Source organism: Salvelinus alpinus, chromosome 23, assembly GCF_045679555.1.
Source record: "Salvelinus alpinus chromosome 23, SLU_Salpinus.1, whole genome shotgun sequence".
NCBI lineage: Eukaryota > Metazoa > Chordata > Actinopteri > Salmoniformes > Salmonidae > Salvelinus > Salvelinus alpinus.
Window position 1 is genome coordinate 28,374,412 of NC_092108.1, and position 25,482 is coordinate 28,399,893.

The following is a 25,482-nucleotide window of genomic DNA, read 5'->3' on the forward strand; positions in this document are numbered from 1 at the left end:
GCTCTACATATCCAACCCTGAGAAATCCCTTCCTCCCATTTTAGACACAATTGCTCAGTATGGCACGTTTTCAGGTTATAAGATTAATTTGAACAAATCCACTGTCTGCCCTCTCAATATTACACTCACCAGTTCTATGAAGACACTATGCCCATTCCAATGGAAGACACAGGGGTTTCAATACCTTGGGATATTCATAACACCAGATCTGAATAGGCTTTTCAAGGAGAATTATCTTCCACTCCTGGATCGAATCAAAAACAACCTCCAAACCTGGATCTCCCTCCCAATTAGCTTAGTAGGAAGAATTAATGTAATCCGTATGAACATCCTCCCTAGACTGAACTATTTATTTCAGATGCTCCCATGCGATCTCCCAGCTTCCTTTTTCAAAACAATTAACCAAAGCATCACCAAATTTATATGGGGCAATAAAAAACCTAGGATCAAGCTCTCCACTCTATCGAAACCTGAATCTAAGGGCGGTCTTGCCCTTCCCTCCCTTCAATTGTACTACTGGTCTGCCCAAATCCGCAACATGCTAACATGGATCACAAACAGACAAGAGTCAACATGGATCCAGATAGAAGCCCAATCCTGTGGTTCATTGCCACTAAGCTCAACTATATTCATTAATAACTTTAGTGAAGTGGGCAACATAGCCAAAACATTTGTGATTTACAGCACCCTACTAGCGTGGAGGGACTGTAAGAAATACCTGGGCATCTCCTCCCAAATATGCTCTCACTCGCCTATAGTAGGCAACCCAGACTTGCCAAAAGCCCTGAGGGATGCCAACTTTAATCTTTGGCATACTCTAGGAATCAGGACCTTTTCAGACCTATTTCATCAGAAGACCACTACACTGAAATCCTTTCAAGAGCTCTGCAGTGAATTCAATGTGCCAAGATCCCATTTTTTTTTAAATATCTTCAAATTAGACATGTCATCTCCTCATTTACTTCCAAGAGGAGGTTTAGAACTCAGTTGAACGAAGTTGAAACCCTTCTTGTCACAGCACAATCCATTAAAGGCAAAATATCCTATATCTATAGACTCCTTTCTGAGAAAGGAGGCTCCTCCTTTACTCCTTTGAAAATAATCTGGGAAAAGGACCTTGGTCTGACTATCAGTGATGAGTTATGGGCGGAGGTTTGCGACAGGGTATACTGCTCCTCTACTAATGTAAAAATGAAAGAATCGAATTACAAATTTTTGTACAAATTTTATTACACTCCCTTGAGACTCCATAAAATGAAAACAGACATTTCTCCTAACTGTAAAAGATGTACCTCTGAAAGTGGAACCTATATGCATGTATTTTGGAGCTGTAGAGAGATTGCCAGAATTTGGCAATCTATACATACTGCTGCACAGAAAATACTAGATGTACAGTTTGATATGACCCCGTGTCTCTATCTTCTTAATGCCCAGCAGGACTTTGTTCTTGATCCTGACAGAGAAAATTTGCTCATGACCATTACATACTTTGCTAAGAAATGTATCCTTCTATTGTGGGCCTCTAGTACCTCTCCTACATTTAAAATGTGGATTGACCAGATTGTTGACTTTCTCCCTCTTGAAAAGCTCACTTATGACCTCCACAAGAGACAGCCCAAGTTTGATAGACTCTGGTCTCCACTACTCCACTATATCTCAAATTGGACAGAGTGAATGGGGGGATCGGGGAGGTGAGCAGATGCGTGTTGTGTAAGGTGCTGTAAAATCTAAAAACTAATCATTGGCTCGTCATCTCAGCTAAGGCTGGAAATAGCAAATAAGAACCTTGATAGTGCTGCTGCAAGTTCTACATTTTAAATTTTGTTATAATTATTATTTGTGTGTATGTGTGTATGTATGTATATGTAGGTATGTATATATGTATATATATATATATATAACATTTTTTTTATTATTATTATAATTTTTTTTTTTTTTTTAAGTCTGTCACATCTGTGAATGTGGAATGTGTTTGGTTGGTTGTTTGAAAACTTAATAAAACTTTAAATTGAAAAAAAAAAAAGGCAGTCAAGCATCGATCATCATGTCACCAGAATAAGACCCTCGATATTTATTGGAAAGGAGTACCAAAATCGCCGTGCACTTTCACCACCCTGTGAAGTTCATAAGATATTTCATCTGGATAAGAGCGTCTGCTAAATGACTTAAATGTAAATGTAAATCTGTGGCCTACTAAACTGTATTGTTTCCCGAGTCATAGTGGGAGGACCACACACAACATCATCGCGTGACTCCAAGTCTACTTCAATATGATGGTTATTATATCAATATTTGCGCATAGCGGCGTTTCCACCGCCATTTCTTGTATACTTAATTTGACTGACACAAAAAGATCCCACCATGTCCAACAAACAAATGTGTCGGCATTTATAAAATATATTTATTTTATACAATATGAGTTTACTCACATAAAAACTGGATGGAAACGTGGTTTATGACACTAGACAAGGACCAATGTGATTGTGGACATCTGAATCACCTACAGTAAGAATGTTGCTGGACCACTGAGTGCCTATGGAGTTATATTGATTGTTTGTTACTTTCCTTTCATTAGCCTCAATTAACATTTAACAGAAAATTGCCTCCATCAAAGTGTCTGCCCAGACTGACAAAGAAAGAATGCTTTTTGTTTGATAGAAATGCAAAAGAACAAACAAACAAGTAATTTCCTCTTTGTATTTTGACAGGTGGAGAGGGAATGTGTAGCCCCTCACAACAGAATAAAAGGTATCCAGACAACAAACACTTTCTAAGACCCAAGAAACCTAACAATTATTTGTGGATGAAAATGTTCAAACACACTGCCATGTTTTAGAAAATACCCCACTGCTTTCCAAGACAGATTTTATCAACAACGTTTTGAAAGCAGAACTTGAAAGTGGAAGAACTTCATCACAATACTGTAGCTTTGGCATTACCAACGTTTTCTATACACCAGATTAGTCATACACTGAGTGTAGACTGAGTTTTACTCATCATCTGTGAGCAAATATTGTGCTGTATGCACACCCACCTACCCACACACACACACACCCCGAGACAAGTCTTGTATCATGACCGTCTGTTGTAGTGAGATTGTCCCAGATGGTTGAACATACATTAAGTGAACCAGATGAATTCCTTGGCGCATAAAGGCATGGCTTAGATGCTGACAGCTCATTTCTCAGACTGCTGTTCATCTACTGTAGCTGTGGGCTGAGCCCAGATCTCCCCATCTCTGATGTAGACAGTCCAATGTTATTGATTTGGCAACAGAGCCTAAGTGCAGTCTCCTGTGATAGCCTCATTTCTGCTAAGAGCACAACGAAGACCTTCAATATCAGCAGCAGCAAGGCCCACTCTCATCTCGTGTGAGAGACTGGCAGTACACTGGCAGTACACATTTTCCTTAAACATAGGGAGAATAATTCCAGCAGCCTTGTGGCTATAGTAGCACAACATTAACAAACATTGGGCTTACATGAAAACAAATTAATTGAGCGAGATGACTACAGGGGAGCTAATGTTTCAAAATGGCCACTGGATATTCTGTACATCAGCACGTTTTCCTTATTGGTAATTTCATGTCTAACAGTGCATGAGCTGCTGAGTTTTGTTTTAGTGGAGAATAGGCAGTTTATTCTATTTACATCACAAGGAACTAGGCCTATATTACCATATCTATCTACACAAAAAATGAGTGGTAATGTGGTTACTGGTGACTTTAGCAACACGCCCACTAGCTGTCATCAAGCTAGGCCTAAGGCTTATAGTCAGACACAACATTTCTTCATTTTATGAAGCAATTTAAAACCGGAAGCCTCCTAAATATGCAAGACAATGTTGATGGGGATAGGCTAATGAATTGGGTCCACCATGTAATGCTCCTTTAATTTGTTGATGACCCATGTCTTTTTGCTGCGCCAAGGTCAGTGACACAATGGTAGAGTCGCTACAGTAATACACTGAGAAGTGTGGCATGTTAATCAGACCGCTCGCTCGCCCACATAAAAAATACTTCAGTTTACTATAGAATACTTTAGTACTTACTATAGAATTCTGTAGTAAACTGTAGTATACTGTAGAATCCCAAACTACACGCTGTACTATCCCTTGATCATTGGTAGTACTTACCTTAGAATGTTGTAGTATACTGTAGAATACTATACAACACACTGTAGTCATGTAGTGCTTACTTTAGAATGTTGTAGTATACTATATAATTCTATGCAACACACTGTAGTATCCCTCAAATGTGTAGCGCTAACTATATAATTTTGTAGTATACTGGAGAGTTCTATACTACCCACTGTAGTATCCCTCGATCGTGTAATGCTTACTATGATATGACTAGTATACTATAGTATTCACTGTAGTGTTTTGAGGACATGACTGTAGTATACAGTAGTATTTACTATAGTGCTTTTCCGGACATGACTAGTATACTGTAGTATTTACTTAAGTGTCTTTGTGGACAACATGACTAGTATATTGTTGTAACACCTGCCGACTAGGTTTAACTAAAATGGCACAACTCCCAGACTATACGAGTTACTGTTGAATGAGGGGAACATCTCAACCAGACCAGAACATAAGACACAGGTTCTTGACAGACCACCTATTGAGTTGGGTCAACAGTTCTAAGCAATGCAAGGGACCAGACAACACCTTGCTCTACTCAGACAATCATAAACACTTAGGACTTCAAGTCACATATCATTTCATGAAAGAGGATAATTTAAAATACTTTGCATATTTATGATTGTATGATTGCATAGTTAAAAAAATAAAAAAGTCGAGCTAGCCACTATCTGGATATGTATTATTGGTTGTCTGGTGATTGTTGATTATTTATACTGGTAAAGCCAAAATGAACTGCCGGTTGGTTTTTAATCTTTGTACAGAATTCCTTTCTCTGTGACATTAATGTGGGGGAGGGCATTCGTGGCAGGTGTGCCCTTAACCATCTCTATAGTCACAGGAGGACAGAGGGCACTCTATAAAACTCTATGGCAAGGTATTTATACGGGCATGTTCGAAGGTGCTTCTTTTCAATCCGGGTCCTTCACTCAGACAGAGCTGAGTAGTTGAGCGCGACAAACAACTCTCACAAAGAACAACCAGTACGTGTCATCGAAATGTGAGTACAAGCCTTTTATCTTATAAAAGAGGACTCTCTCGCCATTGTTTGTTTTGTATAGTTGATATCGGCCACTAATGGCAGCGAAATGCTAACAGCTCAGTCAAACAGTTATTTTCAATTGACTGTTCTGTTCTCTTTGGTACTTGTAGTGTTAATAGACACATGCTTAAGTTTTTTGCACATTTTGTGCATTGCCTTTAGTTATGCTAATTTGGCGTGATTTATGGCTATGCTTGCTACTTTTGTTAGCTTTATATTGTTTGTTATGCTATGCATGTAGCCATTGATTAAATTATCCTGCTACTGTATAACTTCGGCCTAACATGCAGCATGCCACTGCACCCCCTTCTGAAGTTAATTGTTTACTGCTGTTATATTTATGCATAGTTTCCCAAATGTATATGCTTATTGCATATTGTCATTGATTATTGACATTAATGGACAATTAATGATGTATGTTCATTGCTGTTATGGCATGTTATTTGTACCTTGCTGTTTCTCCTTTTTAGATCAACCATACTCCATACAAAGCCAACCAAGTCTCAAGACAAGTCTCAACTGTCAATCATTCCATGTATCATCTCAGTGCCTGAATCTATAAAGCCTCAAACTGAACTGCATTACTGCCTCTCCCTGCTCTTTAACTGGAGTCCCACAGTAGATGGGTATCACCAGAACTCTCCCCTAAACCTCAATCGTAACAAAAGAATATTGAGTGACAGGATAGGAACCAGAGGTTTTGTCAGTGTTTCCCTCGGAACCCTTATTAGGGGAGGACATGCAGGGAATGTATAGAAGCACCCCTTAGTCTGCAAAAACACTACAGTAAATAATGCAGTATACTAGCAATTTTCATAAAAACAATACTGCAGTATACTAGTCATATCAGCAAAAACACTATAGTAAAGTCTGCAGAAACACTACAGTGAATAGTAAATAAATATAGTAATACTACAGTATTTAGACAATAGTATAACACCGGAACACAAGTACTGTGTTGTAAAGTACTTGTTACATTTTAAATGCAGGACAGGACAAGGGTCCAGTTCATGCACTTATCAAGAGAACATCCATGGTCATCCCTACTCCCGCTGATCTGACTGTCTCACTAAACGCATGCTTTGTAAATTGTTGGAGTGTGCCCCTGGCTATCCATATAGCTCATCTTTTTCTTACTAGAAAATAGTGCTGTCTGGTTTGCTTAATACAAGGAATTTGAAATGATTTATACTTTTACATTTGATACTTAAGTATATTTTTGCAATTACATTTACTTTGATACTTAAGTATATTTAAAATGAAATACTTTGACTTACGTAGTATTTTACTGGGTGACTTACACTTTTACTTGAGTATTTTTTTTATTAAGGTACTGTATCTTTACCTTTACTCAAGTATGACAATTGGGTACTTTTTATACCAGTGCATAAGTCATGGGTTAGATTCAATATGTCACTGTGGAGCTTCTGACTTTCTGGGCCTTATTAGCACAGCCAAAGCTGTGGCTGCAGCTGAGCTATTATTGGAGCATGGCCTCCGCTTAAACTAATGGAATGGCATGTTTTGTCGCCTCCAATGTATGTGTTCAATGATATGGATCTATGCAGCGGTACATAGGCTATGTATATTGACCTTGTTCAAAGATTTTCCTGAGTCAAACTAGGGAGCTATTGTATTGATGGTATTCCAGAGAGGGCGAGAGTTGAAATTAGCTGTCTATAGGCTTCTGTCCTTCTCTTCCCTGTTATTTTTCAACAATGAGTGAATGGCGCAATGATGCCACACGTGCAGACAATACACCCCTGCAAAGCCGATGAGTGTCGCAAGGACACTTGCTCACAGGATTAATATAAAAGTAGAAAAAGAAAGTGTTGGAGCAGATTTAATTCACTATATCAGCAAATGAAGCTCTAAGAATAATTATTCTCAGTGGGACCATTACTGTACTTTCATTCTGCTGTGATAATGAATTAGCTACTACTCATTGAGCACCAAGTCTTAGCTCTCTGAGCGGAAAATTATAGAAGCCAAATAATTTATTCTGCTGGGAAGTTTGATAGCGTGATGTTTGAATGTTGAACTGTATTGTAGAACACATTAAAACATCAGAGAACAGGGATACCAAATTGAAATGTGGCAGCAAATCACAATTTGACACATTTTTATTCACGGTGGAGCAATTCTGCTTCAAATGACATATTGCTCTGTTACATGTCAGTCAAATTGACATATTTACATTTCCTTTCCTTTTTAGATTAGTTTGAACAAAAGCAAAAAGCTTTCAGAAGCCATCCCTGTGAGATTTGCAGAGAGTAACCAAGCATCAAATTAAACACGCTCCTTCCACCTACTGCTGTCCTTCAAAGCAAATGGGTATTTTTGAGTGTTTAAATAACTCTCAAGATGCTGCTCCTTAACACCACAACGCTAGATGCACAAACACCACTCGATCATTGCCAATTTAGACACCGGACTTTATTTGCAGGAGTGGTAATATATTTGTAACATCTGAATTCAGTAACTGCTGCTATATAGATACTGTACCTACAGTTGTTGGAATGTATACTTTGAGTTGATGAGGCCAATTCTTCTGCCAAGGAGTTCAAATTTGTCCATATGACATGAGGTATAGGTAACATCTCATGTACAGTACTTCCATAAGGACATAAACCACTAACGTGGCACACTGCCTGCCCTCCAGGTCACCTACAGCCCCCGATGTCACAGGAAGGCCAAAAAGATCAAGGACATCAACCACCTGAGCAACGGCCTGTTCACCCCGCTATCATCCAGAAGGCAAGGTCAGTACAGGTACAGTACAAAGCTGGGACTGAGAGACAGAAGCTGTTTTTCAATCTCAAGGCCATCAGACTGTTAAATAGCCATCACTAGCCGGCTACCAGTTACTCAACCCTGCACCTTAGAGGCTGCACCCTATATACACTGCTCAAAAAAATAAAGGGAACACTAAAATAACACATCCTAGATCTGAATGAATGAAATATTCTTATGAAATACTTTTTTCTTTACATAGTTGAATGTGCTGACAACAAAATCACACAAAAATGATCAATGGAAATCAAATGTATCAACCCATGGAGGTCTGGATTTGGAGTCACACTCAAAATTAAAGTGGAAAACCACACTACAGGCTGATCCAACTTTGATGTAATGTCCTTAAAACAAGTCAAAATGAGGCTCAGTAGTGTGTGTGGCCTCCACGTGCCTGTATGACCTCCCTACAATGCCTGGGCATGCTCCTGATGAGGTGGCGGATGGTCTCCTGAGGGATCTCCTCTCAGACCTGGACTAAAGCATCCGCCAACTCCTGGACAGTCTGTGGTGCAACGTGGCGTTGGTGGATGGAGCGAGACATGTCCCAGATGTGCTCAATTGTATTCAGGTCTGGGGAACGGGCGGGCCAGTCCATAGCATCAATGCCTTCCTCTTGCAGGAACTGCTGACACACTCCAGCCACATGAGGTCTAGCATTGTCTTGCATTAGGAGGAACCCAGGGCCAACCGCACCAGCATATGGTCTCACAAGGGGTCTGAGGATCTCATCTCGGTACCTAATGGCAGTCAGGCTACCTCTGGCGAGCACATGGAGGGCTGTGCGGCCCCCCAAAGAAATGCCACCCCACACCATGACTGACCCACCGCCAAACCGGTCATGCTGGAGGATGTAGCAGAACGTTCTCCACGGCGTCTCCAGACTCTGTGTTCTCTGGCAAATGCCAAACGTCCTGCACGGTGTTGGGCTGTAAGCACAACCCCCACCTGTGGACATCGGGCCCTCATACCACCCTCATGGAGTCTGTTTCTGACCGTTTGAGCAGACACATGCACATTTGTGGCCTGCTGGAGGTCATTTTGCAGGGCTCTGGCAGTGCTCCTCCTGCTCCTCCTTGCACAAAGGCGGAGGTAGCGGTCCTGCTGCTGGGTTGTTGCCCTCCTACGGCCTCCTCCACATCTCCTGATGTACTGGCCTGTCTCCTGGTAGCGCCTCCATGCTCTGGACACTACGCTGACAGACACAGCAAACCTTCTTGCCACAGCTCGCATTGATGTGCCATCCTGGATGAGCTGCACTACCTGAGCCACTTGTGTGGGTTGTAGACTCTTTCTCATGCTACCACTAGAGTGAAAGCACTGCCAGCATTCAAAAGTGACCAAAACATCAGTCAGGAAGCATAGGAACTGAGAAGTGGTCTGTGGTCACCACCTGCAGAACCACTCCTTTATTGGGGGTGTCTTGCTAATTGCCTATAATTTCCACCTGTTGTCTATCCCATTTGCACAACAGCATGTGAAATTTATTGTCAATCAGTGTTGCTTCCTAAGTGGACAGTTTGATTTCACAGAAGTGTGATTGACTTGGAGTTACATTGTGTTTAAGTGTTCCCTTTATTTTTTTGAGCAGTGTACATAGACGTGGAATCACTGGTCACTTGAATGTTTACATACTACCATACTCATTTCATATGTATATGCTGTATTCTATTCTACTGTATTTTAGTCAATGCCACTACGACATTGCTCGTCTAATATTTATATATTTCTTAATTCCATTCTTTTAATTTAGATGTGTGTGTATTGTGAATTGTTAGATATTACTGCACTGTTGGAGCTAGGAACACAAGCATTTCGCTACACCTGCAATAACATCAGCTAAATATGTGTTTGTGACAAATAGAATTTGATTTGATTTACGGGTGATATTCTGTCAAAGAAATGGATGTGACATTGATCAATAATGGATGCCTTCTAAGAACTGGAATAACGAGGAAAATAATTCTGTTAATATCGCAGACATAAATTGGGTGGGTCTAAACTTAATATGATTTCCTCGATAGTAATGCAGGGGGAGATATCAGTGAATATGAGTCTGAATGGATATGAGGAGAGGGGAATCAAAAAGCTAATTTAAATAGAGAAATATGACAAGGTTTATACCAAGTACAATCATCTCATTAAGTATCTCAGACCAGTGGTTCCCGAACTGTGGGGCGCAGGGGGGGATCGGCACGGGGGACCATAGATTTTGTTTGAGTCGTGTTTGAGTCATTCAAATATCACATGAACACACAGACATGGCAAAATGTATAGAATTGCAAGAAAATTGGCTTTAAAACTGCATAATTTTCTCTGCACTCCATGACAAAATGTGTAGAATTGCAGGAAATAAGCTTACAAGTAAAGCTGTAAAACTTTTCTCTCCACCAACAAGAGGCATGATAACAGTTTGTGTCATGAACGTGGCGGGTGTGGGATGTTCCCCAATACTGGAAGGTGGGCCTGAGTTAAAAAGTTTGGGAACCCCCGTCTTGCAAGCTCAATGTTTTCTTTCAGTTATCATTTATTTTGCCCCCCATCCCATACTAGATGTGAACTCCAAAATAAATTCAAACTATAATTACCATCTTATCATACAATTATCTGTATGCATAATTTAACTATCTATTAACACACAAGAATAGAAAAAATAGCCCACTTATGCATCACATTAAACTACTATGCTGCTGCTACAGTATGAAAAACATTTGGTTTAAAATGTGCAATAAAAAGGGGGCTGTAATTAATGACAGGTTTTTGTTTAACAGTAAACCAGAGCAGTTGCTTTAAAGAGTTCTGTGCCTAAAGATCTGTGTCAGAGACATGGTTAGTCCCATATGTACCTCCTTAGTTTAGAGGCAATGGGGCCACACTAACGCACTCAACTATCCCCACCGTAGCATAGATACAATGTTCCAAACAGGATCATGTTTAATACGGACCCAATCATACTGAACACAGCAGCTACAGTTCAACATCATTGTGCATGCTATATTTGATAATGGATTTCGTACAAGGCCATGTTTTTGGATAACTCTATTCACAGCAGGAGATGGCTTTAAGTTAAGCCCCTGAAGCTTGTGGTAAACAAAGCTATTCAATTTCCACTATGTAGCTAACTCAACTGGAGCTAATTACAATAAACATATATTTTTTTACAACCTCCCTAAAATGATGATGTTAAAAAGTTTTGATTTTAATCTCAGATTTCAGTGTTTGGGAGTCATCTTGGGAGTCTGACTGACTGACACTCCATATGTTGTGAGTTAATACGGGTGATTACTTTTGTTGTGAACGCTGTCAATTATGCCTCTCCAACCCACAGCCCCATCAAGTGGTAATGACTGAGCTAGGCTTTGAATAGCTCCCTCCTCGGCTCCCTCTCTTTGTTCGACCCAATCATACTGAACACAGCATCTGCCCGCACTGCTCACAAATGAATACAGATTTTTTACGAAAACATGGTCTGTCAAAAGCTGGTGATCCGCGGGGAGGTCTGCTGCCTGAAAGCTGGTGCATGAGTGCTTCCTTTTTAATCTCCTCTTGCTGGGACTCAGAAACCCCAATGATTCACTTCACAATCACACACAGAGTTATGACCAGCAATGAGCCATGGCAAGACATTGTGACTGGGAGTGTGTTTCCTACGGTTTTAACCCCCCATCTCAATCCAAATGCAAACAACAATGTGATAAATGTGTAAATAATTTCAGATATGCATGTTTAGAGGCCAAGCTGTCTCCATATGTTCAGTGACAGTGGAATAACGGTCATATTTTACTAGAGATTTAATGTGTTTTTATTGTGGTATTGTTATTTTGGGAGCTGATTTTGGGCAGGTCTTTGTTCTGGAGGTGTTCACCAAGAGTGAACAAAAGGAGGATCTTGGAGAATGGGGGGAGGATCACGGTAAGGGTCGTCACATGGTTTGACAAATGATGGTGGCAGGTGTCCAGAATCTTAATGAGCTTTATCATTTGCCTAACAAAAAAACACCAATCTAGAGGTTCATTCTCAAAAGGGGATATGCAGCAAGATTATTATCTGGAGACGCAATCATTATTCCCCTACTTACATGACCCACACAGCAGCTTCAGTTCAATATTATTGTTAACATTTAGTTATTTAGGGTCACTGGACACAAGTATAAAATCCATACAGCATTTGTAAGGAGTAGTCTCTCTTTCAGACAGTAATAATCCTCTTTTGTGCCATATGTTTATTGTACAGTCCATTGCAGGTATTTATGCCTCAAATATGCATGATTCATTTGTTTTTATAGTTTGTTTGGTGAACTAAAGAGAGACCTGATTTTGTTTTGGTCTATTCCCTATGGCTTCTCTATGCAGGTCTTTGCGCTACCTTAGTGAGGGTTGACTAGGTTCATTTTTCAATTGGATTTACTTATTTAATTGGCCAAATTGTACTACTCAGATTTAGATTTATTTAAATCCTTTAGCCAGGGAAAGTACATTGAGTCTGATGAATAAAGCGATTAGTTCTAAGATTTAATTTGAAAAATGAAAAATAAAGAATTTAAACTATACATTGCATTTTTTATTGATCAATCCACTTTTTTAAAGGTCCTGAACAGTCATTCTGAAAAGTACTTTTTCACTAATGGCTAACTACCAGGAAGTTTGAAAAGACAGGCTGAGTGGGTGGAGAACTTATATTCATGAGCTTGCCTTGACTGACCAGCTCTTTGAAACGTCTATGTCAAGCAACTTGGTTGCAATACAGTAAAATCATCTCAGGCTAATTTGGTGATACACAAAGCAACTCAAACAACACTGAAATTGCACCTATGATCTCATTATTTTCATTTCTTTTTTTTTTTTACATGTCTCTTGTGATGCGGTTCACAGCAGCATTGACAGATATTGACTTGACAACTGCATCAAAGTTTTGAACAACCCCCCCCCCCCCCCCTTTTGTTCAATGCTGTCTGAAGACCTAGCTAGCCAGTAACTAGCTAACACCCGACACAGATGAAAGGAGAAACATATATACTGAATAAAAATATAAATGCAACATGCAATAATTTCAAAGATTTTACTTAGTTACAGTTCATAGAAGGAAATCAGTCAATTGAAATTAATTAATTAGGCCCTAATCTATGGATTTCACATAGTGGGCAGGAGCACAGCCATGGGTTGGTTCCCACTGGGGAACCAGGCCCAGCCAATCAGAATTTTTCTCCACAAAAGGGCTTTATTACAGACAGAAATACTCCTCAGCACCCATTTGAGTGTGGCCCCATTGCCTGTAAACTAAGGAGGTAAATATGGGACTAACCCTTTTTCTGGGATCATTTATTTTAGCTCATGAAAAATGGAAACAACACTTTATAAGTATCTTTGCCATAGATGAATAGGGTAAACTTTGAATTATATTTGCCGACCCCCTACAGTCAAATTTTGGCACCAGTAGAGTTGCTATCTAGCTAGTATATAAACCACACCCCTCTGCAAACACGCCTTCTCCAATGTTGGTTACAAGGCAGTACTTATTTAAATTAGGTAAGAGAATATCATGTTACAATTGGTGTATTAAAATGAGAGTTAAGGTGATGTCACCTTGTCCTCTTAATAATGAATCCAAGCGTTTGACATGGGGGAGGGGACCAGTAACTTCACAGTAACATTCATTTTTCATACTTTGGTTATCATACTTTGATCTGGTTTCCTTCAAATAACCAATTTCATGAAACATGATTTTGACTGTTCATGACCTTTAAATGGAATCTTACTGTAGGAAATCATTGACACACGAATGTGACACGTGGCCACAATGAGTCGGTCTTTATGTCCCAGTCACTACAAATACCAAAAGGTCAGGTCAACACAGAGACATCAATGGAAGTCAAGGGTGATTGGCTCCTGGCTTCCCTTCTCATTAGGCAGGTTTCCATTGACCCAGGTTTATTTTACAAAAGCAATGTTGCAAAAAGAATTGCGTTGTGTATTGGAAACAGCAGATACAGGATACATTTTCTAAAGATGTACATTTTTATCTGTTCGACATGGATGGATTTGTAACTTTCTTTATTGCGACAAATGTGAATAAATTATGATTTCCAAATCATTTTTAAGGTGCGCGGGCACGTGATGTCACCACAACTATAAACCTCCACTCCACATTTCAATCCAAATGTCTACTGCTTGCAAAATAAAACTACAAAAATTATGTTTTCTTTGCAGGACAAGGATTGTCCTGACTTTCAAGAATGCCTGAATTGCATCGCCTTGCTCTTCTGGTTGGCTGGCAAGGTTCACCATCCAATTATTTCAGATCTACAGGAGTGTAAGTTTCACCATGGCACGAACCGTGGCGATACGTTGGCACAGGAGAATTATTAGAACATATGGCAAATATTAGTAAATTGTTGTATTCTACCCATGCTGGCTTTCGTGGGCTACCTGAGACATGAAACAGATAGGTGGGAGGGCACACAGGCTGTCGCCAATTTATTAATGCACAATTTGCCTTAATGAGTAAAGGAAACACTTCAACCACTACATTTTTATTTGACACTACGTTTTTGCGAAAGTGGTCTTTTTAGGTGTGACGTCATTACGTCCAGCTGTTTTTACTGACAAGATAGTTAAATGTAAATGTCGCATCTATGTTCTATGCAAACTTTCTAAATGTCGAAAAAAAATAACTGGACAAATTAATGGAAATATAGCTACTGACACAAGGTACTAGCAAAATAACTAATCTGGTTTTACCATGTTAATTTACTAACCCTTATTTAACCACGTAAGTCACTTAAATAACATGATAATCTGTCAGGGAAACCACTACAATTGAAATCCAATAATATTTCCATAGAAGTTTGGCTTTCAATGTTTATCTAGTCGAACACAATCGGTATAAATATGTAGATAAGGTAACCAGGTAGTTACAGCTTAATCTGATCTGAGACGTTCAGAATGGTGAAATCCAACCTTCATTAAATCTAAACTTTCTGCCTCTCCACTCATACAAATAGTGAAAGGTCAGTGCAGGCTGGAGGAAAGCAATTAAATAATGTGTTTAGTAGCTCTAATAGGCACAAACACACAAACTCTCCCTCCGTTTAATTTATGAAAACTGAAAGAACATTGCAAACGCAAGTTATGATGATAATGATAACAACAACAAGAAGTGTATATTTGGAGTTAAGAAAAATGTATCCTTATGGTGTGGCAAGAGTTATCACACAGTGTTAGTGAGGTCACTACCTCAGTGAACTCAGCCTGCAGTCAGCTCTGCCTGTGAAGTCGTGTCAATGGTCAGGCTGTGTTCACTGAGTTTGGGCATAGTTTTTCTAATTTGTCTGTGTGTTTCTCAGTTTTCTATCAGGCATGATGATAAGATAGTTTGCCACTGAAACAAACTTATTTCGCGCACTGAATGAATGGCGAGGGCATAACGTCTGAACACTTTACCACAATGTACACAACCTCTTGAATAGACAGAAATGACAGTGACAGAGATTGTTATGGCTTAATTTGGAGGAGCTAATCATCTTTCCCTCTTAGCAGACTATTGGCAGTTATAGAGTATGACAGAAATTACATGTAATACCCCTTCCTCTGTTCCTCAAATATGATCATGGGTTACCGTTACACTAAGGCCAAGCATTACAGACAGGCATAGGTGGCGCCTCCAATAGGGAAATACATTTGCCAAAATTCCTAATTACTCCTGTCTACAGTGCATTCGGAAAGTATTCAGACCCCTTGGGCAGCGCATGCGGCAAATGTAGGACTAGCTTATTATTGAGTTGCAGCTGTCAGTGAAAAGCATGAAGATAAAGTATCTTGTGTATAATAAAAAATGTTGAGACAAGAAGAAGGGGAGGGGTGTGTGGCGAAGACATACACCACTATGTATTGTCTGTTAAATAGCCAAATGTAGTGCCAAATATCACTGAGTTATGTGATCTATTTTTTGTTTTATTTCAGTTGATCTGGTTGTCTGTTTTTACTGCTGTCCTGTGACTTCTATGCTCTCATTTCAGGGCATCTTAATGTCTCTCTTGCACATGTACATGTGTAAACAGACACATCCACACACAAAATATACTGAACAAAAATATAAATGCCACATGCAACAATTTCAACGATTTTAACGATGTTCAGTTTATATAAGGAAATCAGTCAATTGAAATAAATTCATTAGGCCCTTATCTATGGATTTCACATGATTGGGCAGGGGTGCAGCCATGGTGGGCCTGGGAAGGCATATGCCCACCCATTTGGGAGCCAGGCCCATCCACTTGAGAGCCAGGCCCATCCACTTGAGAGCCAGGCCCAGCCAATCAGAATTAATTTTACCCGACAAAAGGGCTTTATTACAGACAGAAATACTCCTCAGTTTCATCAGCTGTCAGGGTGGCTAGGCACAGACGATCCCGTTGTTGAAGAAGCCGGATGTAGAGGTCCTGGGCTAGCATAGTTACACGTGGTCTGCGGTTGTGAGGCCAGTTGGAGGTACTGCCAAATTCTCTAAAACGATGTTGGAGGCATCTTATGGTAGAGAAATGAACATTAAATTCTCTGGCAACAGGTCTGGTGGACATTTCTGCAGTCAGCATGCCAATTTCCTGCTCCCTCAAAACTTGAGACATCTATGGCATTGTGTTGTGTTACAAAACTGCACATTTTAGAGTGGCCTTTTATTGTCCCCAGCACAAGGTGCACCTGTTTAATCAGCTTCTTGATATGCCACACCTGTCAAGTGGATGGATTATCTTGGCAATGAAGAAATGCTCGCTAACAGGAATTTATACAAATTTGTGCACAAATTTTGAGAGAAACAGGTTATTTCAGCTCATGAAACATGGGACCAACACTTTACATGTTGCATTTATATTTTTATTCAGTATAGATATATTGGTTAAATAATGACTTTGCTTGTACAGATCTTAATGTTTAACAGTTCCATTTAAAGTTAATGTCACATGGGACCAGCACTCTCACCCAGCCATCAATACAGCTGTGTCAATCCAGTTTATTTTATGCCTGCTATGTTGGCTTAGACTAGTTTAGCAATAAAGAGTAAAGCACGCAAGGAGAACTTCCTAAAACACATGCTGTTACGATAGCTATCCTTCATATGTGTGTATGCACGTTAAATATTAGGCTTAATTAACTCATGACTTATCACAGAATAAAACGACAGTAGGTGTTCTGATCTATACCGTTTAAACTTTTTGGAGACTTAAATGTGCCTTCAGTAAAAAATAAACTATATTGCAGTGCACAAAACTGCAGAAACATCTATCAAGGGAGATTATTTTGACACAGACCAAACGTAGCCTATACTGTAGCCTGCCATTCAGAATCAACTATTGGATCTACGAACGACACAAGGAGTCAGGTCAAATGTAGCCTAATAAGCAGCATAGCCCCATCCCCATAAATAAATACAATAACAGACGATTATCCGTTATAAGCACTGAAAACACCGGTATTCTTCTACTGCCATGTGTTCCAAGCAGGTCTGATGCCGAAGTGTTAAACACTTTGACGCATAACACTCAGCCTGCAATGAATGCCCTGGTCCTTGTCCTGCACAAGACGGACACAAAGCAACGAAGCTCAGGACATATCATACAGTGTGTGTTAGCCTACTTACTGGATGTTGAAGATGCTGAGCTGAGGCTGCTGATGCAACTGAAGATCCAGAGCAGTAATGTTAGCTCCGGTCCAGGAAGCATCTTCAATTAGACCTTGAAACAAAGAATATTGTGGCAAGTTGTTGTTTTCCGTTGCCTATGGATGTTTCGTATAGTAACCCGCCTCTCTAGGCGGAAGCAAGCTGATGACAGTTATCCAGATAGGGCTTTATTAGCTATATCGTAAGTGGCTGCTACCAAGCAATGGCTCGCTTACTCGCTGGTGCACATTATTCGCTACCTCTAGTGTCACCCAGCAAAACTAAACACTTGACAAAAACGGTCCTCTTTTTCAAAGAATATCCTCACGAACCATGTTTTTTCACTGCACTGCCTCATTAGCTCTAACTGCATTGACGGAAACTCGCTTGCTAATTATGACCGGACAAACAGAGTCGCCGCTGTCCAGGTACTGAATTGGAAATTGTCTTGCTGTTCCCCTTTATTTCGGTGATGGTACAGTCCACCAAACGTACACAAGGGGACACGCGTCGGTGAAATAAAATTAAGGCGGAGAACATTTTACTCTGCCACATATAACATTTGGTCCAAGTCTAAAAGAGTAAAGCATACATAGTTATATTTTCAGAGTTGTATGTGCTCCATTTAGTGTTGCATCATTACGTTTCACTCTGTACAGTATTAAATGAAAAATAATTGTTACTTCTTTAACTTTTTGCAGTGTTGTTCAGTAGGCCTATTCTAGAGTTAATTATTTAGAGTAATGTTTACTCACAATATAATCGCAAGAGTTAATTCAACTCCTCTGGAGTCAAACAACACTATATTGGGGGTTACATTGCCATTGCCTGATTTTAAAACAGTTAAGAATTCAATGGCTGTAATGAGAAGATCAGAGGATAGATCAAAAACATTGTTGTTACTCCACAATAATAACATAAATTACAGTGTGAAAAGAAGGAAGCCTGTACAGAATAAAAAATATTCCAAAATATGCATCCTATTTGCAATAAGGCACTAAAGAAATACTGCAAAAAATGTGGCAAAGAAATTTACTTTATGTCCTGAATAAAAAGTGTTATGTTTGGGATAAATCCAATCCAACACATCACTGAGTACCACACTACATGTGTTCAAGCATGGTGGTGGCTGCATCATGTTATGGATATGATCGTCATCGGCAAGGACTAGGAAGTTTTTTGGGGGGGATAAAAATGATCGGAATAGAGGTAAACGCAGGCAAAACCCTAGAGGAAACCCTTGTTTCCAACAGACACTGGGAGACAAATTCACTTTTCAGCAGGACAATAACCTAAAAGACAAGGCCAAATATACACTTGAGATGCTTACCAAGACGACATTGAATGTTCCTGATTGGCCAAGTTACAGTTTTGCTTAAATTGTCTTGAAAATCTGTGGCAAGACTTGAAAATGGTATTTAAGCAATGATCAACAACCAACTTGACAGAGATTGAAGAGTTGAAAAAAGAATAACCCTGCCTATTTCTAAATGTCTCTTCTTAAAATGTGATTATAAACCTAACCACAATGCTAACTTTATGCCTAATCCTCATCTTAAATTAAGACCAAAAATAAAATTGTTGTTTTCATGAATATTTACTATAGTAAATTTTGACTTTGTGTCTGTGGTAACTAGTAGAAACCAATCTGTAGTCCTATCCATTTAAAAAAATATATATACAGTGGGGAGAACAAGTATTTGATACACTGCCGATTTTGCAGGTTTTCCTACTTACAAAGCATGTAGAGGTCTGTAATTTTTATCATAGGTACACTTCAACTGTGAGAGACGGAATCTAAAACAAAACTCCAGAAAATCACATTGTATGATTTTTAAGTAATTCATTTGCATTTTATTGCATGACAGAAGTATTTGATACATCAGAAAAGCAGAACTTAATATTTGGTACAGAAACCTTTGTTTGCAATTACAGAGATCATACGTTTCCTGTGGTTCTTGACCAGGTTTGCACACACTGCAGCAGGGATTTTGGCCCACTCCTCCATACAGACCTTCTCCAGATCCTTCAGGTTTCGGGGCTGTCGCTGGGAAATACGGACTTTCAGCTCCCTCCAAAGATTTTCTATTGGGTTCAGGTCTGGAGACTGGCTAGGCCACTCCAGGACCTTGAGATGCTTCTTACGGAGCCACTCCTTAGTTGTCCTGGCTGTGTGTTTCGGGTTGTTGTCATGCTGGAAGACCCAGCCACGACCCATCTTCAATGCTCTTACTGAGGGAAGGAGGTTGTTGGCCAAGATCTCGCGATACATGGCCCCATCCATCCTCCCCTCAATACGGTGCAGTCGTGCAGTCGTCCTGTCCCCTTTGCAGAAAAGCATCCCCAAAGTATGATGTTTCCACCTCCATGCTTCACGGTTGGGATGGTGTTCTTGGGGTTGTACTCATCCTTCTTCTTCCTCCAAACACAGCGAGTGGAGTTTAGACCAAAAAGCTCTATTTTTGTCTCATCAGACCACATGACCTTCTCCCATTCCTCTTCTGGATCATCCAGATGGTCATTGGCAAACTTCAGACGGGCCTGGACATGCGCTGGCTTGAGCAGGGGGACCTTGAGTGCGCTGCAGGATTTTAATCCATGATGGCGTAGTGTGTAACTAATGGTTTTCTTTGAGACTGTGGTCCCAGCTCTCTTCAGGTCATTGACCAGGTCCTGCCGTGTAGTTCTGGGCTGATCCCTCACCTTCCTCATGATCATTGATGCCCCACGAGGTGAGATCTTGCATGGAGCCCCAGACCGAGGGTGATTGACCGTCATCTTGAACTTCTTCCATTTTCTAATAATTGCGCCAACAGTTGTTGCCTTCTCACCAAGCTGCTTGCCTATTGTCCTGTAGCCCATCCCAGCCTTGTGCAGGTCTACAATTTTATCCCTGATGTCCTTACACAGCTCTCTGGTCTTGGCCATTGTGGAGAGGTTGGAGTCTGTTTGATTGAGTGTGTGGACAGGTGTCTTTTATACAGGTAACGAGTTCAAACAGGTGCAGTTAATACAGGTAATGAGTGGAGAACAGGAGGGCTTCTTAAAGAAAAACTAACAGGTCTGTGAGAGCCGGAATTCTTACTGGTTGGTAGGTGATCAAATACTTATGTCATGCAATAAAATGCAAATTAATTACTTAAAAATCATACAATGTGATTTTCTGGATTTTTTTTAGATTCCGTCTCTCACAGTTGAAGTGTACCTATGATAAAAATTACAGACCTCTACATGCTTTGTAAGTAGGAAACACTGCCGATTTTGCAGGTTATCAAATACTTGTTCTCCCCACTGTATATATTGAACCTTTATTTAACTAGGCAAGTCATTTAAGAACAAATTCTTATTTACAATGACGTCCTACCCCGGCCAAACCCTAACCCAGACGACGCTGGGCCAATTGTGTGCCGCCCTATGGGACTCCCAATCACGGCCGGTTGTGATACAGCCTAGAATCGAACCAGGGTCTGTAGTGATGCCTCTAGCACTGAGATGCAGTGCCTTAGACCACTGCGCCACTCGGGATTGTAGAGCAATTTTACATCACCCACAATTTACATTTAGAATGTCAGAGCACGAAGGAGAGTATTGTTGTTAGAGACTACCTACATCATGTAAACTGGAACAGCCTTCTCAGTAACAGTTGCAATAAATCCAACCACTTACAGATTAGATTAGTTTAGGAAAATGCATGTTACATGTCATTGTGTAGCATAAGATAAAAAACAATCAATGTACATGCAAAAACACAGATATTGAAACAAACAATAAAAAAATAAAAATCCGCCTGCAACAGAGCGTTACAATGACACCACTCCCACATCTGTGGATACTCCATTGTTTCAACTCAGTCTCTTACTACTCTTAATTACCAGGAACCCCTTTTCCCTTTATTTAAATCACAATCAACTTTTATAATTTAATGTGGACACAAATATAATACTTTTTTGTATTATAATTTTTTATAAAATATAGAAATTAGGTGATTAAATTAAATATGAGCATAAAGTGCCTTCAGAAAGTATTCATACCCCTTCACATATTCCACATTGTGTTGTGTTAAGCCTGAAATCAAAATTAATTAAATTGTTGTTTTCTCAACCATCTACACACAACACCCCATAATGACAAAGTGAAAACATGCTTTTAGAAATGTTTGCAAATGTATTGATAATGAAATACTGAAATCGAATTTACATACACTACCGGTCAAAGATTTTAGAACACCCACTCATTCAACGGTTTTTCTTTATTTTTTACATTGTAGAATAATAGTGAAGACATCAAAACTATGGAATAACACATATGGCATCATGTAGTAACCAAGAAAGTGTTAAACAAATCAAAATATATTTTATATTTGAGATTCTTCAAAGTCGCCACCCTTTGCCGTGATGACAGCTTTGCACACCCTTGGCATTCCCTCAATCAGTTTCATGAGGTAGTCACCTGGAATGCATTTCAATTAACAGGTGTGCCTTGTTAAAAGGTAATTTGTGGAATTTCTTTCCTTCTGAATGCGTTTGAGCCAATCAGTTGTGCTGTGACAAGGTACGGTAGGGGTGGTATACAGAAGATAGCCCTATTTGGTAAAAGGTCAAGTCCATATTACGGCAAGAACAGCTCAAATTAGCAAAGAGAAACGGCAGTCCATCATTACTTTAAGACATGAAGGTCAATACGGAAAATGTCAAGAACTTTGAAAATTTCTTCAAGTGCAGTCACAAAAACCATCAAGCGCTACGATGAAACTGACTCTCATGAGGACCGCCACAGGAAAGGAAGACCCAGAGTTACCTGTAGAGTATCATTTCATTAGAGTTACCAGCCTTAGAAATTGCAGCCCAAATAAATGCTTCACAGAGTTCAAGTAAAAGACACATCTCAACATCAACTGTTCAGAGGAGACTGTGTGAATCAGGCCTTCATGGTCGAATTGCTGCAAAAAAAACACTACTAAAGGACACCAATAATAAGAAGAGACTTGCTTGGGCCAAGAAACACGAGCAATGGACATTAGACCGGTGGAAATTTGGAGTCCAAATTGGAGATTTTTGGTTCCAACTGCTGTGTCTTCGTGAGACGCGGTGTGGGTGAACAGATGATCCCTGCATGTGTATTTCCCAAAAAGCATGGAGGAGGAGGTGTTATGGTGTGGGGGTGCTTTGCTGGTGACACTGTCTGTGATTTATTTAGAATTCAAGACAAACTTAACCAGCATGGCTACCACAGCATTCTGCAGCGATACGCCATCCCATCTGGTTTGGGCTTAATGGGACTATTATTTATTTTTCAACAGGACAATCACCGAACACACCTCCAGGCTGTGTACGGGCTATTTTACCAAGAAGGAGAGTGATGGAGTGCTGCATCAGATGATCTGGCCACCACAATCCCCTGACCTCAACCAAATTGAGATGGTTTGGGATGAGTTGGCCCGCAGAGTGAAGTAAAAGCAGCCAACAAGTGCTCAGTATATGTGGGAACTCCTTTAAGACTGTTGGAAAAGCATTCCAGGTGAAGCTGGTTGAGAGAATGCCAAGAGTGTGCAAAGCTGTCATCAAGGCAAAGGGTGGCTACTTTGAAGAATCTCAAATATGAAATATATTTGGATATCTTTAACAATTCTGTGGCTACTACATGATTCCATATGTGTTATTTCATAGTTTTGATGTCTTCACTATTATTCTACAATGTAGAAAATACTAAAAATAAAGAAAACCCTTGAATAAATAGGTGTTCTAAAACTTTGACCGATAGTGTAAGTATTCACACCCCTTTGCTATGACACCAAATTGAGTGTTACAACTTGATTGGAGTCCACCTGTGGCCAATTCAATTGTTTGGACATGATTTAGAAAGAAACACACCTGTTTTATAAGGTCCCACAGTTGTCAGAGCAGAAACTATACCATGAAGTCCAAGGAATTGTTTTTATAACTCCAAGATAGAATTGTGATCAGGCATATATTTGGGGAAGGGTATAAAACTATTTGTAGTGTTGAAAGTTTCCAAGAGCATAGTGGTCATTGTAAAATTGAAGAAATACGGAACTAACCAGACTCTGCCTAAAGCTTGCTGTCAGATCAAACTGAGCAACCTCCTCAGGGAGGTGACCAAGAACCCATTGACCATTCTGGCATAACTACAGAGTTCCTTGGCTGAGATGGGAGAACCTGCCAGAAGGACAACAGTCTCCACAGCACTTCACAAATATGTGCTTTATAGGAGAGTGGCCAGATGGATGGCACTCCTGAGAAAAAGAGGCACATGACAGCACGCCTGGAGTTCGCAAAAAGGCACTTGAAAGACAGAGCATAAGGTAAAAGATTCTGCGGTCTGATGAGACAAACATTTTACTCTTTGGCCTGAATGCAAAGCGCTATGTCTGGGGGGAAAAAACTGTTTTACACCATTGTTACCGTGAAGCATGCTATGGGGATGCTTTTCAGCAGCAGGGACTGGGAGACTGGTAAGGATAGAGGAAAGATTGAATGGAGCCAAATACATTCAAATTATTGATGAGAACCTGCTTCAGAGTGCAAACGACAGACTGGGGCGAAGATTTACGTTCCAACAGGACATTGACCCCAAGCATACAGCCAAAGCAATGCTTGAATGGCCTCAGAAAGAATGTTTAAAATAATGTTTAAGTCCTTGAGTGACCCAGCCAAAGCCTAGACTTGAATCACATTGAAAATCTGTGGAAAGACATGAAGATTGCTGTTCACCGCTGCTCCCCATCTAACTTAACAGAGCTGGAGAAAATCCACAAATCCAGATGTGCAAAGGTGATAGACAGACAGACCCAAGACGACTCAATGCTGTAATCGCTGCCAAAGGTGATTCAACAAAGTATTGCCTCAGAGGTGCGAATACTTATGTAAATTAGATTTTTTGTATTTCATTTTCAATAAATGTGCCAAAAAATACAACATGTTTCCACTTTCATTATGGGGTATTGTGTGTAGATGGGTGAGACAACAAAATGTGGAATAAGTATTTTGGGTCTGAATACTTTCTGAATGCACCACATTTGCATATGTAATGCACATTTATCTGGACACTGACTGAAGTCAGCCTAAATATTTTTGTTTCATTTTGTTAAGACACTCCATATTGTGGATAAATACTTTTTCATATTTCTATCTGTAAAGCGCAAAAAAAGTGTGTAAAATGCATTTTAGGTGGATTTCTTGGAAAATGTAATCTAGAATAAAAATTGGACAACATAACAATTCCCTATGTATAAATCTGGAGAATACGTCGAAGGATAACCCCACAACATGGTGTACGCTGATGCTTCTGACGATGAGAAAAAGTCAGACTTTCTGGAAATGTCAGTTAAAGACAAGTAGACTGAATTTAGACTATCAAACACCTATTTCGACACAATCACCATCTCTTCAAACTACGTTACTACATATAGTCCTGTTTGTAACATTCTCTATGAAATGGGCCTTTACATGATGTGCGATTCAATGCAGTTAGCTTAGAAATTATGGATGTCCATTTAAAAGTGCTTACAATTCATGACATATGTAATATGATAAATTAACGAACATATAAATTTATCAACTTTTTTGTTGAAAATACAGTCGTGGCCAAAAGTTTTGAGAATGACACAAATATGAATTTTCACAAAGTCTGCTGCCTCAGTTTGTATGATGGCAATTTGCATATACTCTAGAATGTTATGAAGAGTGATCCGATGAATTGTAATTAATTGCAAAGTCCCTCTCTGCCATGCAAATTAACTGAATCTCCCAAAAACATTTCCACTGCATTTCAGTGCAAGAACGGGCTGCCATCAGTCAGGATGTGGCCCAGAAGTTAATTGACAGCATGCCAGG

The 25,482-nt window shown here is 39.8% G+C and overlaps 1 protein-coding gene across 2 annotated transcripts in view; it reads right to left on the reverse strand.

Moving 5' to 3' along the window:
• Window positions 1-18,072, reverse strand: part of LOC139550725 (contactin-associated protein-like 2) — a 96,554-nt gene extending 78,482 nt beyond the window's left edge. For both annotated transcript variants that reach the window (XM_071361823.1, XM_071361822.1), the window contains exon 1: window positions 17,609-18,072. In XM_071361823.1, coding sequence (XP_071217924.1) covers window positions 17,609-17,690 — 82 coding nt within the window. In that variant the 5' untranslated portion in view covers window positions 17,691-18,072. The remainder of the gene's footprint in view (window positions 1-17,608) is intronic.
• Between the last annotated feature and the right edge of the window lie 7,410 nt (window positions 18,073-25,482).